The sequence below is a fragment of the Polypterus senegalus genome, chromosome 11, assembly GCF_016835505.1.
Source record: "Polypterus senegalus isolate Bchr_013 chromosome 11, ASM1683550v1, whole genome shotgun sequence".
NCBI classification, from domain to species: Eukaryota; Metazoa; Chordata; class Cladistia; order Polypteriformes; family Polypteridae; genus Polypterus; species Polypterus senegalus.
The window spans coordinates 9188150-9203032 of record NC_053164.1 but is presented as its reverse complement, the minus strand read 5'-3'; the positions used below and the strand labels follow the sequence as shown (position 1 = coordinate 9203032).

At 43.4% G+C, this 14883-nt stretch overlaps 1 protein-coding gene across 1 annotated transcript in view; it reads left to right on the top strand.

Annotated features, from left to right (window-relative positions):
• The window catches only part of dhx34 (DEAH (Asp-Glu-Ala-His) box polypeptide 34), a 107261-nt gene that overhangs the window by 24355 nt on the left and 68023 nt on the right, over positions 1-14883 (top strand). Inside the window, exons 2-3 of the mRNA XM_039768037.1 lie at positions 1244-1981; positions 6895-7206. Of these exons, the coding sequence (XP_039623971.1) occupies positions 1283-1981; positions 6895-7206 (1011 nt within the window). The 5' untranslated portion in view covers positions 1244-1282. The remainder of the gene's footprint in view (positions 1-1243; positions 1982-6894; positions 7207-14883) is intronic.

The window sequence follows — 14883 nt, the reverse complement described above, 5'->3', positions numbered from 1 at the left end:
TTGACTTCTTAGAGAGTCAAGGCTGGGGGGCTGTCAAGAGGCAGGGCCTGCTAAAGCCCATTGCGGCACTCCTTGTGTGATTTTGGGCTATAGAAAAAATAAATTGTGTTGTATTGTATTTAACTCTTGACACCTCCAGCTCAGTTTCCTTTGCCAATGTCTCCATCCCATATAACAAAGCTGGTCTCACTTTTTTTTTTTTTTTTTTAATAGATTTGATATACTAAATTAATCCCGGAAACTGTCTTTTCTCATGACCTTTGTGGGTCAGAGTGCAGGGTTAGCCATTGTACTGCGCCCCAGAGCAATTTTGAGGTTAAGGGTCTTGCTCAGGGGCCCAACGGAGTGGGTACTCTTCAGGGAGTAACAAGGTTTTAAACAGCAACCATCCAGATACCTGCTGAGATCCTTACCCGCAGAGCCACCACTCCAACCTTATAGTGGGATGATTGGAAAGATGGGGGACGGGGGCAGCTTGTCTTCAAAAGTGTCCTCCTCCACTGTACTGCAGGATGAGGAATAGAAGTTCGTATCGCCATCTCACCTTCATCTGTCGCCCTGTTTACCTCATGAGCCAAGCCTTCCACACACTCACTTAGTGCGTCACTCGTGCATGACAGCTCTAGAAGTTCTAGAAATTACAAGTGACAGATTTGTTCAGAGGAACTTCAGGTAAGAAAAGCTCAAGTTTCAAGATCAGGTTCTTCAAATCTCTAATCATGGTGTCGGAGATTGGTGAGGTGGTGCATGTTGATTAGCACATACATGTAGGAATTTCACTGGACTCTCTACATGTCATTTAATGTTGTACGTGAGGAAGCATTTTATATTGGCCTTTTGTTAATGTCACGTTCCACACTTAATGGGGGTAACATTAGTTTTTAGCATTAATCATCATCATTAATCATCAGCTCTTTTATGGAAGAGTTGTATTGATGGTACCTTTAAATTGGTTGTATTTTGCCCGTTCCATAATTTACATATTAAAACCTTATACAGAATGCTTCAACTTACCCATAAGTGACAACTGAATGCATATTTAATAGAAGGCACCAAAGAACTTGCAGTAAAGCATAGTGGATGAAGCAGGCACAATGGATGATTAAAAATTCTGTGTACATTGTCCTGTCTAGACAACATACCATGAACATCACCGTTGTTGAAGTCGGGCATTCTGATAGGTATGGGATCAAGAAATTATTTTTTCCTAACCTTGTGCCTTGTCATGCTTTCCTTTTGACAGGTCCAGACGCTAAGGAATAACAGCATGTGATCCAGAAGAATGCATTCATCAAGCAGGGAAAGCCAACAGTGGGACTGGGACTGCTCCAGTAGCCGAGCCCAGCTGGATGAGATATTTTTCAGAGAGCAGGATTACATACAAGCAGGCAGTGAGGAGCACAAGGAATTCTGGAAATTCTTGGAAAGGTTTAAGAAATTTCAAGAGAAGAAGGAAGTTGCTAGTGCAAGCCAAGGATTTGGTGTGGAAAGAGACAACGATAAAAGGCACCACAAGGACAAAAGCAAACCCCCTGCTTGTAATCTTGGGTTGCCAAAAGAGTACGATGCCAGATACCGCATTAACCTCTCCGTATATTCTAAGGACTTGGAGGAAAGGAGTCGACATCAGAGGAGAGAGAGGACTGGCCCAAGTAAAGAGGCGATCTCAACTTGTAGGACAGCTCTCCTCCATTTCCTTGACTTCCGACAGAAGCAGAGTTTCAGCAAACTTGCCAAGCTTCACAAGGACCAGAAGAACTTGCCTATTTTTCAATATCGGGACAAGATTGTAGAAATGGTGAGAGCACATCCAGTAGTGGTGGTGGCCGGAGACACAGGCTGTGGAAAATCCACCCAAGTGCCCCAGTATCTGCTCGCTGCCGGCTTCAGCCACATTGGGTGCACTCAGCCTCGACGCATCGCCTGTATCTCTTTGGCAAAGAGGGTCAGCTACGAAAGTCTGAATCAGTACGGGTCTAAGGTGGGTAGCGTTTAATTGAAAGATTGAACTTTACTGCAATACGCCTTTGTAGGGCCTCTTACTGTTAGCCACGTTAGACATTTATGTTTTTTGTAATTCTTGTTTGTGTTTAAAGGGTCTGTTTTTGTTATTATATGTCTTGAGCATCTATCTATCTATCTATCTATCTATCTATCTATCTATCTATCTATCTATCTATCTATCTATCTATCTATCGCCTTGCATTTCATCTATCCATCCATTCATCCATCCGTCCCACAGTTAATTACCATCAACAGCACCATTTGCAATATGACCCCATCACATTATATAATGCAGCAGTGAATAATATGTTGAACAAAAACACAAATACTTTTATAAAACATTTCGACAATGTAGAATTGCTCTAATGCCCAGTAACAGAATAAGTCTTTATTAACTAAATCTAATTTATGGTTAGATGAAGGAGTGACTGCGATAGGAGAGAAATTCTTCATGTACCAAACGATTCTTGCGTTTAATGGCAGATAAAGTTTATATGATAGTAATAACTAAACTATAAATATTTATGATATCGCTATACTGATGACCTGAGCCATGATGGGCAATTGCCTTACTCTCTTTGAAAGATTCACAGTGATCTTTAATGACCACAGAGAGGTCAGGACCTCAGTTTCACGAAGGATGGCACCATTTTTCCAGCACAGTGTCCCCATCAGTGCACTGGGGGTTTTGGGGAGGCACATTCTGGGCACAGGGTAAGCGCTCCCTGCTGGCCTCACCAACACCTCTTCCATCAGCAAGCCAAGCTTTTCCTAGATGGTCTCCAATCCAAGTACTGCCCGGACCTGACCCTGCTTAGCTTCAGGTGGATGACCTGCTCTGAAGTGCATGTGCTATGGCTGCTGACAATACAAAATTATATTTCTTATTAAATTTGAAATACTAGGAATAACAGCCTGTAAGAACATTTTTAGAAAACTATTATGCAACATACTTTAAATATACAGTTAAAGTTAGTTATAACATACTGTTCATCCATCCATCATCCAACCCGCTATATCCTAACTACAGGGTCACGGGGGTCTGCTGGAGCCAATCCCAGCCAGCACAGGGCACAAGGCAGGAAACAAACCCTGGGCAGGGTGCCAGCACACCACAGGGCACACAAACACACACACCAGGGCCAATGTAGGATCACCAATGCACCTACCCTGCATGTCTTTGGACTGTGGGAGGAAACCCACACAGACACGGGATGAACATGCAAACTCCATGCAGCGCTACCACGGCGCCACCATGCCGCCCCATACTGTTCAGTATATTTTTAAAGTTTATATTTCAAGAAGCCCTGCCATTTGTGTACATTGCAGCATATTTTAGCCTGGCATTGAGCAGATCCCCTCACTGATATCTCAGGGGTGTTTCTTGCTCATTTTGAGGTATGTTCACAACCAAATTCCTCTCTGACATAGCACAGGTTGTTATTAACCAACTACAAATACAGTAAGTGGCAGAGTTTTAAAATAAAGCCTGCATCTACTTAAGCTCAAATTAAATTGTAATATTGGCAATTACAGCATTTTGCTTTTTCCAGGTAAAAAGATCAGGCATTATTAATCTACTAGGGGTAAGGACAGTATACCGCGTGTCTTACAATATATTAAGGAAATACAGTAATCCCTCCTCGATAGGTGAAAATCCGCGAAGTAGAAACCATATGTTTGTATGCTTATTTTTATATATTTTAAGCCCTTATAAACTCTCCCACACTGTTAACATTATTAGAGCCCTCTAGACATGAAATAACACCCTTTAGTCAAAAGTTTAAACTGTGCTCCATGACAAGACTGAGATGGCAGTTCTTTCTCACAATTAAAAGAATGCAAACATATCTTCTCTTCAAACAAGTGCCGTCAGGAGCAGAGAATGTCAGAGAGCGAGAGAAAAGCAAACAATCAAAAAATCAATACGTGCTTTTAAGTATGCAGAATCACCGCGATAAAGCGGCATTTTGTAGAGGAGCGTCTGTATCTTCTGCTCACACCCCCTCCGTCAGGCAGAGAGAGTGCGAGAGACAGAGAGAAGCAAACAATCGAGCACCGCACGGGAAGCATATCTTATATCATTGAGGAGTTTTAGTTAATATGTAATACATGCTCTGATTGGGTAGCTTCTAAGCCAACCGCCAATAGCGTCCCTTGTATGAAATCAACTGGGCAAACAAACTGAGGAAAGCGTGTACCATAAATTGAAAGACCCATTGTCCAAGAGAAATCCATAAACCAGTAAAAATCCGTGATATATATTTAGATATGCTTACATTTAAAATCCGCGATAGAGTGAAGCCGCGAAAGTCGAAGCGCGATATAGCGAGGGATCACTGTAAAGGTATATGTTTCCATATAGACAACCAGTCAAAAGTTTAGAAACAACTCAGACATTTTCAGATTTTTGAAAGAAAATTGTACTTTCTTTTTATCAAGATACCATTAAATTGATTTAAAAATATAGCCAAGAGGTTAGAGGTATTCCTAATGGCTATTACTGCTTCAAATGACAAAGGCCTGCAAAGCACCGTTCTCAGCAGCCATCCCTTCAGTGTCCTAATGGTCAGCTCCCTCAGCTTTTAAGACAACTGCAGTAGTGATAGATAGATAGATAGATACTTTATTAATCCCAAGGGGAAATTCACATTGTGCATGTCAATGGCGGGGACTGAGAGGAACGCTGACAGTTACTTCTGGTGCCAATGCTGATAGCGTACCATTTTAAAAGTTATATTTGTCAGTACTTTTCCAGAAGCGCTTTACTATGCACCCCTATTTGTAGGTATTCCATTTTTTTGTCCTTTTTGCATTATTTAATTATTTTTCGGTGCCATCTCTAAGGAAAGATCCCAACTCTGTCTGCAACCAAATTTTACCCACTAATAACTAACTGAGAGTACAATTAAGGGTTACCGGCATGTTGTTGTTTGTCACTAGGTTTTCATCATATTGTGAGGTTTCCAAATTCTTTTGGGACCCCCCAACGGGACAACACGCCAAAATGCATCCTGAAGCGCAGTCGCCGTGTCTGTGGAAGACTGTTTCTCCATTGCTGGGGCAACCGCAGGCTCCTAGCGCTGCAGCAGCTCGCCGCCAAAGCAAATCTGAGCTGGTCGCAGTATAAGCGATGTCGTAGATGGGTGATGCAAGGAACATTTTAAATGCAGGGAACAGGATTACTTGGCCACGACCCTGCCTGATTGTTCTGTCTGTGTATCGGAGAGTTGTAGATCCCGCTACAAGAAATAACTGTGCTGTTCCTGTTTCAGCTGGTTTTGTTAAAGTACTGAGACTCACCCTGGTGTTTTGGGGTGCAAGACAGGGACTCACACGTCAGGAAGTCACTGCGTAGTGGACTGGAAAATGGCAAATATCATCCCATTATATAAAGAAGGGTGACAGGGCAGATCCAAGCAACTATAGGCCGGTAAGCTTAACATGCATCACAGGAAAATTAATGGATGGAATTATTAAGGATAAGATTGAGTAACACATGGCAAGGATAGGAGTTATTAGGAACAGTCAGCATGGAGTCAGAAGAGGGAGGTCGTGTTTTACTAACAGGCTGGAATTCTATGAGGACAAAAAGATACGACCAGAGTGGGGCAGATGAGATTATTTATCTGAATGTTCAGAAAGCATTTGATGAGGTGCCACATGAGAGGGTGGGCATCAAACTAAAAGGAGTGGTAGTTCAGGTTGTGGTGTGGCTCAGACACAGAAAGCAGAAGGTGATGGTGTGAGAAACCTCATCAGAATTGGCCGATGTTAAGAGTGGTGACCAGCAGGGGGCAGTGCTGGGGCCACTGCTATTTTTAATATAAATAAATGATTTAGATAGGAATATAAGTAACAAGCTGGTTAAGTTTGCAGATGATACCAAGATAGGTGGATTAGCAGATAATTTAGAGTCTGTTATATCATTTACAGAAGGACTTGGACAGCAGACAGGCTTGGGCAGATTTATGGCAGATGAAATTTAATGTCAGTAAATGTAAAGAATTACACATAGGAAGTAGAAATGTGAGGTCTGAATACAAAATGGGCGGTCGGAAAATCGAGAGTCCACCTTATGAGAAGGATTGAGGAGTTGCAGTGGACTCTAAGCTATTAACTGCCAGACAGTGTTGAGAAGACATTAAGAAGGCTAACAGAATGTCAGGTTATATAGCGCCTTGACGTGTGGAGTACAAGTCACAGGAAGTTCTGCTCAAGCTTTATAACACACTGGTGAGGCCTCATCTGGAGTCTCCAGGCTACAAAAAGGACAGAACAGCACAAGAGAAGGTCCAGAGAAGGCAGGAGGCTGATTCAGGGCTACAGGGGATGAGTGATGAGGAAAGATTAAAAGAGCTGAGCCTTCACAGTTTAAAAAAAAGAAGATTAAGAGGAGACCTGAGTGAAGTGTTTAAAATTATAAAGGGAATTAGTCCAGTGGATCGAGATTTTTATTTTAAAACGAGTTAATCAAGAACACGGGGACACAGCTGGAGACTAGTGGAGGGGAAATGTCACAGAAACATTAGGAAGTTTTTCTTTACACAAAGAACGATAGACACTTTTAATAAGAGACCAAGTAGTGTGGTGGACACTAAGACTTTAGGGACTTTCAAAACTTGATGTTTTTTTGGAAGAAATCAGTGGATAGGACTGGCGAGCTTTGTTGGGCTTAATGGCCTGCTCTCGTCCAGAGTGTTCTAATGTTCTAAAATGTATAGCATATCTAGTCCACAGTGTCAAGAGGTGCCTTATATTTTGCAGAGTTTGTTACAACGTACGTGGTGCACACACAGCAAAACAGAGCACTGCCCAAGATATACATCACACTGTAAAAATCTAAAATGATTTGCAGCTAAATATTCTGTGCGACTTTACTCTTTGTAGGTTGGATATCAGATCAGGTTTGAGACCACCCGAACCACAGCCACCAAGATGGTTTTTCTGACAGAGGGACTCCTCCTGAGGCAGATCCAGCAAGAGCCGAGTCTGCCACAATACCAGGTGATCATCGTGGATGAGGTGCATGAGAGGCATCTGCACTGTGACTTCCTGCTGGGAGTTCTGCGCAGTTTACTTTCCCAACGTGCCGACCTCAAAGTCATCCTCATGTCTGCCACAATTAACATCAAACTCTTCTCGGAGTACTTCAGTGGTGCCCCCGTCATCCAGGTTCCTGGCAGGCTCTTCCCAATACAGGTATGTTTTCCTTGGCTGAAAATCTGCTTCTTGTTGAAATATGTTCACTTCAGTTTGTGTGTTTCATGTTTCCTTTGATGTAAAAGAGGCACAGAAATCTCCATCCCATCTCATGATCGCAGTCATTGAAATTACAACAAATTAGATACGACACCAACAGGATGTCCAGAAAACCTTGTTAGATGCTAAGCTGTGCTCTATGAGTGACTGGGCCTTCAGCTGTATATAGCGCCCTGAATTTGGTATGACCTCCCGAAATGACTGAGATCACCTGACTCCATTCATTCTTTAAAAACACAACTGGAAACTCATCTGTTCAGGAAGGCGGCTAACTTAACTTGACGCTATTTGCTAGTCTGTCTTTTAGTATTGAATGTAGTATTTTTCTCTGGTTTATTGTCTTTTATTCTGTTTAATGCCTTTGTATATCCTGTATCTATCTGTTTTTAATGTTCTTTTTAGGAAACATCTGTATCCAATGTTACATATACCTGCTGTTTCTTTATGAGGCTCAGTGAAGCGTTTTGAGCATGGGAAAGGCACTATATAAATGAAGATGTATTATTATTATCATTACTTGGCTTACAAGCTGCAAATCTCACATATCAAGTGTTTCAAGGTGTATTGCTGTGGGAATGTAAACCGATACTTCAATGTAGCTGCTGTATAGCACCTCACATGTGTGGCTTTATCCACATGTGGACAGCAAAGAACCCTGCTAGGTAAATAGATAGATAGATAAATATGAAAAGCACTATATAATTGATAGATAGATATTAAAGGCACTATATAATAGATATGAAAGGCACTATATAATCAATAGATGGATAGATATATATGAAAGGCACTATATAATAGATAGATGGATAGATTTGAAAGGCACTATATAATAGATAGATATATATGAAAGGCACTATATAATAGAAAGATAGATATGAAAGGCACTATATAATAGATGATAGATGGATAGATAGATATGAAAGGCACTATATAATCAATAGATGGATAAATAGATAGATATTAAAGGCACTATATAATAGATATGAAAGGCACTATATAATCAATAGATGGATAGATATATATGAAAGGCACTATATAATAGATGGATAGATATGAAAAGCACTATATCATAGATAGATTGATGGATAGATAGATGTGAAAGTCACTATATAATAGATAGATAGAACTTTATCGATCCCTTGGGGGAAATGTAATTTTTTACAGAAGCTTGATAAATGAGGGAAAAAAAATGGTAAAAAATATGTAATTACATATATTTATGATCTTCAGTCCTAAAGTACTTCAATGTACTTATGGCTCCTCTCTATGCTATACACAAGGTAAGGCTGTCATACTCCCTAATAATGGTGATGTGTTGCACGTTGATTAGCACATGTGAGTAAGAATTTCAACTCACTCTATAATACGATCCTATAATATTACGCGGTCACGTGACTCAAGTCAAGTCATGTGGTTTTATTGTCATACTATCCATACAAAATATTATAGGGTACAGTGAGTGATATAAAATACCATTACCCAGGACAACCATGCAACATATACCTAAACGCAGGACAAGTAAAGGACTATACTACAGTATAAATGTTAACACTTTCATATCACCATCACCATTCTGAGCTCTCAGCCTCAATAGCTGACCTCTCTAAATATCTTCTGACTGTACTCTATCTATATTTTCACCTGATCATATCTTCTTACTAGGGGGCTCAGCCCCCTGCTTGCTTCTCTGGCCAACCCTGGGGTTTGCTTAACTACAGTGGGATGCAAAAGTTTGGGCACCCTTGTTAATAGTCAATATTTTCCTGTATAAATCGTTGGTTGTTACGATAAAAAATGTCAGTTAAATATATCATATAGGAGACACACACAGTGATATTTGAGAAGTGAAATTAAGTTTATTGGATTTACAGAAAGTGTGCAATAATTGTTCAAACAAAATCAGGCAGGTGCATAAATTTGGGCACCGTTGTCATTTTATTGATTCCCAAACTTTTCGAACTAATTATTGGAACTCCAATTGGCTCGGTAAGCTCAGTGACCCCTGACCTACATACACAGGTGAATCCGAGTATTTAAGGGGGTCAATTGTAAGTTTCCCTCCTCCTTTCATTTTCTCTGAAGAGCAGCAACATGGAGGTCACAAAACAACTCTCAAATGACCTGAAGACAAAGATTGTTCACCATCATGGTTTAGGGGAAGGATACAGAAAGCTGTCCCAGAGATTGAAGCTGTCTGTTTCCACAGTTAGGTACATATTGAGGAAATGGAAGACCACAGGCTCAGTTCAAGTTAAGGCTCGAAGTGGCAGACCAAGAAAGATTTCGGAGAGACAGAAGCGACGAATGGTGAGAACAGTCAGAGTCAACCCACAGACCAGCACCAAAGACCTACATCATCATCTTGCAGCAGATGGAGTCACTGTGCATCGTTCAACCATTCGGCGCACTTGACACAAGGAGATGCTGTATGCGAGAGTGATGAAGAGGAAGCACAAACAGAGCCGCTTGAGGTCTGCTCAAGCACATTTGGACAAGCCAGCTTCATTTTGGAATAAGGTGCTGTGGACTGATGAAACTAAAATGGGGTTATTTGGGCATAACAAGGGGCGTTATGCATGGAGGAAAAAAGAACACAGCATTCCAAGAAAAACACCTGCTACCTCCAGTCAAATATGGTGGTGGTTCCATCATGCTGTGGGGCTGTGTGGCCAGTGCAGGGACTGGGAATCTTGTCACAGTTGAGGGACGCATGGATTCCACTCTGTATCAGCAGATTCTGGAGACCAATGTCCAGGAATCAGATACAAAGCTGAAGCTGCGCCAGGGCTGGATCTTTCAACAAGACAACGACCCGAAACACTGCTCAAAATCCACTAAGGCATTCATGCAGAGGAACAAGTACAACGTTCTGGAATGGCCATCTCAGTCGCCAGACCTGAATATAATTGAAAATCTGTGGTGTGAGTTAAAGAGAGCTGTCCATGCTCAGAAGCCATCAAACCTGAATGAACTCGAGATGTTTTGTAAAGAGGAATGGTCCAAAATACCTTCAACCACAATCCAGACTCTCATTGGAACCTACAGGAAGCGTTTAGAGGCTGGAATTTCTGCAAAAGGTGGATCTACTAAATATTGATTTTATTTCTTTCTTGTGGTGCCCAAATTTATGAACCTGCCTGATTTTGTTTGAACAATTATTGCACACTTTCTGTAAATCCAATAAACTTCATTTCACTTCTCAAATATCACTGTGTGTGTCTCCTATAGGATATATTTAACTGACATTTTTTATTGTAACAACCAACGATTTATACAGGAAAATAATGACTATTAACAAGGTTGGCCAAACTTTTGCATCCCACTTTATGTATTGTATATATATGTATATCCTTATATATAATTTGATCCTATCCGTATGTATGGTGTTCACGTCAATGCCCCATATCGGGCTACAAATTCTACGTTTGTGAAATCCATACTTTCTCTGCAAAAACTTATTTGTTTTTTTTAAGTCCTTGAAATGATTTTGTTATCATGGCACTGATTTGTGCCTAAAATAAACCTTTTTGGCCAATGTAATGAAGAGCTTCCTGTTTAAATGGGGCTGTGAGTCATGAACTCGGCTCTTTGGCGCACCTCATTTGATATTTCTGGCAAATAAATTTTCAAAACAAACCGTATTTTACAACTCTAATCAGAGTCGGAGTAATAATTATGTTGGCATGGTCATTTTAGATCTGAGATCAGCTAAAATTTAAACTATGACCATTGTTTATACCCAGCTGTCATTACTCAGTTTGCCAATAGATGTCAGAAGGATGGATGCCAAAACCGAACTGCCCAAAGACAGATTGACGTACCAAACAAATGGCGATACGTTCTAAATTTCTTACGGTTCTGGAGCTGTTGAAGGGTTTAAGTCAGTTGATGATGTTAGTCCTGGAAAGTACGCCTCACGAAACCAACATTCCAAAAACCAACCGAACTTACTGTTATCTGCTAGCACACAAACACATGAACAATCTGCGCCGCCCTCTTTAATGCCAAAAACAAGAAATCGACAGCAGAAACACTAAGCGCGTATACAGCATTCCATGCAATTCATGCTCAGCGGTATACATAGGACAAACTTCAAAAGAATCGAACACGTTACAGGAACACCATAGCTGCGTCAGAAGAGAGGGCGCACTGTCATTGATCTATAGCATACTAAATCAACAGGACATACATTTAATTGGACGACGTACAAGTAAAATTAAAGCCAATACTAAAAGTGCTAGAAGCTGGCTGAATCCTGGTTATCAAATGAGACGCCATCAACAGACACTTGGACAGAAATCCAGCATATAAAAAATTAAGAAGAACTTCTTCATAATTAACAAGATTTTCTCCCAACAACCCCCCCCCCGGCCCTAGCCACCCCCCCCCTTAGGTATTGTATATATTGCCTTTGATTCATAAGTCTAAAAAATTTCCGGATAAAGCCCGGTGGTTGAAAGCTCAGGAAAAAAATTTTTTAAGGGCTTTTCCCCCTTTGGGATCCCAATTTAATTTTTTTTTTTATTAAAATTAAATTTTAATTTATGTATAATAATAATATTGTATATATATATATAATATTTTTAAAAAAATATATTATATATATATATATATAATAATATATATATTATATATAATATTTAATAAATTATATATATATATTAAAAATATGTATATATATATATTTTATTATATTATAATATATTATATTATATATATATTATATTATATATATATATATTATATATATATATGTATTTATATATATTTAATATTATATGTTTTATATATATATATATATTTTCAAAACGCATGGGAGGCAGCTAAACCGGTGAAGGCAGTTCTGAGCCATCCGGGGATGTGGCGGCCCTAACTTTTTTCTCACCCAGCCCTCCCGGGAACCACCTGTCTCGGGGCGTCACTTCTGGGACCGAGCCAAGGGAGCAGACCTTCCCCCCGGCCCCCTGATGTCACATCCGGGACTAATCCAAAAAAAGATGAACATCCCAACCCCTAAGCCCTCACCCCCCCCCCCCTTTAAAAGCCTTCCCCTTCTCTGACGTCTTTTTTTTGGACTCGGGGCCCTTTGTGCTGGTATTTGAAAAAAAAAAACGTTGCAGGGATACCAACATGGGGGGCCCCCCCTTTTTCTGTCTTTGTCCTTTTTACAGGGGCGGCCGGGGGATGGAGGCCCCAGAAGGGGGGACGGACCGCAAAACCCCCAGGTGGGGCGGGGGGGCCCAGTTTCAGGGGGGGGGTGGGGGGCCAACCCGGTGCGGGCTCCCCAGGAAAACTGGGCCATCTAGAGGAGGGGGGGGTGGGCCCCAAAATTTGGGCTGCCCTGGAGGGGGAAAGGGACTCAGTAGCTCTCGGGGGAGGTGCCTAGTGAAACCACAGCCCCTTTTCCCCCGGGGGGGGCCCCAGACTGGCAGGTGGTGAAATACAAGTGGGGGTTTGGGACCCTGGGGACCGACCGGAAACAAGCCGGTTTAGGGGGAAGGTTGGCGTGGCTACGGCCCAAAAACAACCCTCCCAGGTAATTGAGCAGGTGCTTTATCTGTCCTGGTTTTCTCCCCAGGGTTTCCCCCCGGGTCTGGGGGGCATTTCTGTCAGGGCTCAGATTTCGGGAAACACAGAGGCCCCCCCTTGGGAGAGCAGGGGCCCCTGCAAACTCAGCCGGGGGGGCCCCAAGACCTAACCCCTCCTTAACCGGGTTTGGGCCCCGGGGGCCCGGGATAAACCGCTTGGGGCGAGGAAGGCAGGTGGGGGAGGAGCTTGGGTGCTCTGCAAATTTGGACCCCGCTCGGGCGTGGTTTTTAAACGGTTTTAAAACTCCGCTCTGCTCGTTTCCCGGGCGCAACATTTCCATTGTTGCCCGCCGTTTTCTACCCGACAATGGCTAAAGTTCAAGACCGATAACCTGTGTCACGGGAAAACCCGCTGGGTACAGGACCCCCCGGGATTAGCAGGGGGGTCAGTCGAAAGTGGGCAATCCCTGATCCTCCACCCCGGTGTACTGGGCGGGACGGTCTAAAAAAAAGGGGTGGACCAACCACCCCCGGGGTTAAGGCCTCGAGGGGAGATAAACCCCTTCGCTGCCCCCGGTGTAATCACCCGGCAGAGAGATGAAGCACCGTCCTGGGGGGCGGAACTCCGGGGCCCGGGGGCGCCGCATCCACCCGCCGGAGCGGGAAACCCCATTGAGGTCGGCGTCCCTTCCTTTGGTTTCAATTTAAAAGGCGCCGCTTCTTTCAAAGGGGCAATGGAAGCGCCCCCCCTAAGTTTGAAAAAAAATGCAGTGGCCCCTTCAGCAGCGACTAATCATGCCCACCCACTTTGGCTGATAAGACCCCCTTTTACCGGTACAATGAGCGGGCGGGGCAGGCTGCTGGGGTCGGATTTCCCCGGGCGGTTGCGAGCTGGCCCCACCCCCCCCCTAGGGGGCCACCTGGGCCCCGAAAAATTTGGACAGATCAACCCGGTTTTTACTAAAGGTTAAGGGAGGTTTTCGCTTTTGCGCTTCCTGCCGGGTGTCAATCAAGATTCCTGGGGGGGACCTTTTCCCCTCTTGTTCTATTCCATTGATTGGTTCCTTCCACAAAGGGGTTTCCCTGGTGGGACCCTGACCCTTTTCCCGGACAAAAGACATTTTGCCCTGGGGATTATGCCCCCGATCCCAAGCTGTTCCGTTTGGGGCTCAGCTCCCCCCAAAGCCATCCCCGGGTTACTGGGGGATTGGGCGGGGGATAAAGGGTCTTGACAGACCAGGGACCCCTTCCCCCGGAAACGTTAAAGGAGACTGGGTTACTGAAAATAAAGCTTTTAAAAAACCCGTGTATCTCCCAAACCGGCGGATTATGAGAGGTTTAATCAAACCTCCAAATGCTGCGGGGGTCAGCGGGGATGGAAGGGAAATGGGGTCACCTCCCCCCCTTTTGCCTATCGGGGAAATCCCAAGCCTCCAGGGCTCCCTTTTAACTACTGTATGGGGGAAACCCGGGGGATATTGGATTTTTGAAAAAAGGGAAGAGGCTCTTCCACCACTAAATTAATTTTCGATTCGGATAGATTTAAAAGTTTTTCCTTTCCCTTAAAAATCACATGGGGGGGCTCAACAGCACAGGTTCCATACCAGGGGACCTTGGGATTCCCCGGGAGATCGGGTCATGGTCCCGTGCCACCTCCCCCTCTAAGTTGCTTCCACTGGGAGGCCCCCCCCCAAGTTAAGGGGAAAGGGACTGGCGACTATTTGGTGGGAAATCCAATCCCGGGCCCAAAAAAGGGGGGGTTTTCATTGAACCTGCTGAAAACCCTGGAAGGACAGGGACCCCATCCCCCCCTCCGGGCCGCCCCCCCCTCTTCGCTCCCCACACCTTAACTTTGGCCGACTTGGGGCAGGCAGGGCTGGAAAAAAATTATCCCGGCCGTTCGGGGGGTATGGAACACCCGGGGGCCCTCTGATTGGCACAAATTGGACAGAGCCCGGGGGTTTTTGTCCGGAGAATCCTCTTCGGGGCAAAAGGCTGAAATGGACTTTAGTCAAAGCGCTCTGGGAAAATTAATTGAGGGAAAATTATAGTCCCCGGTCCACCCCCCTTGGTCGGGAAGCCTGGCGGG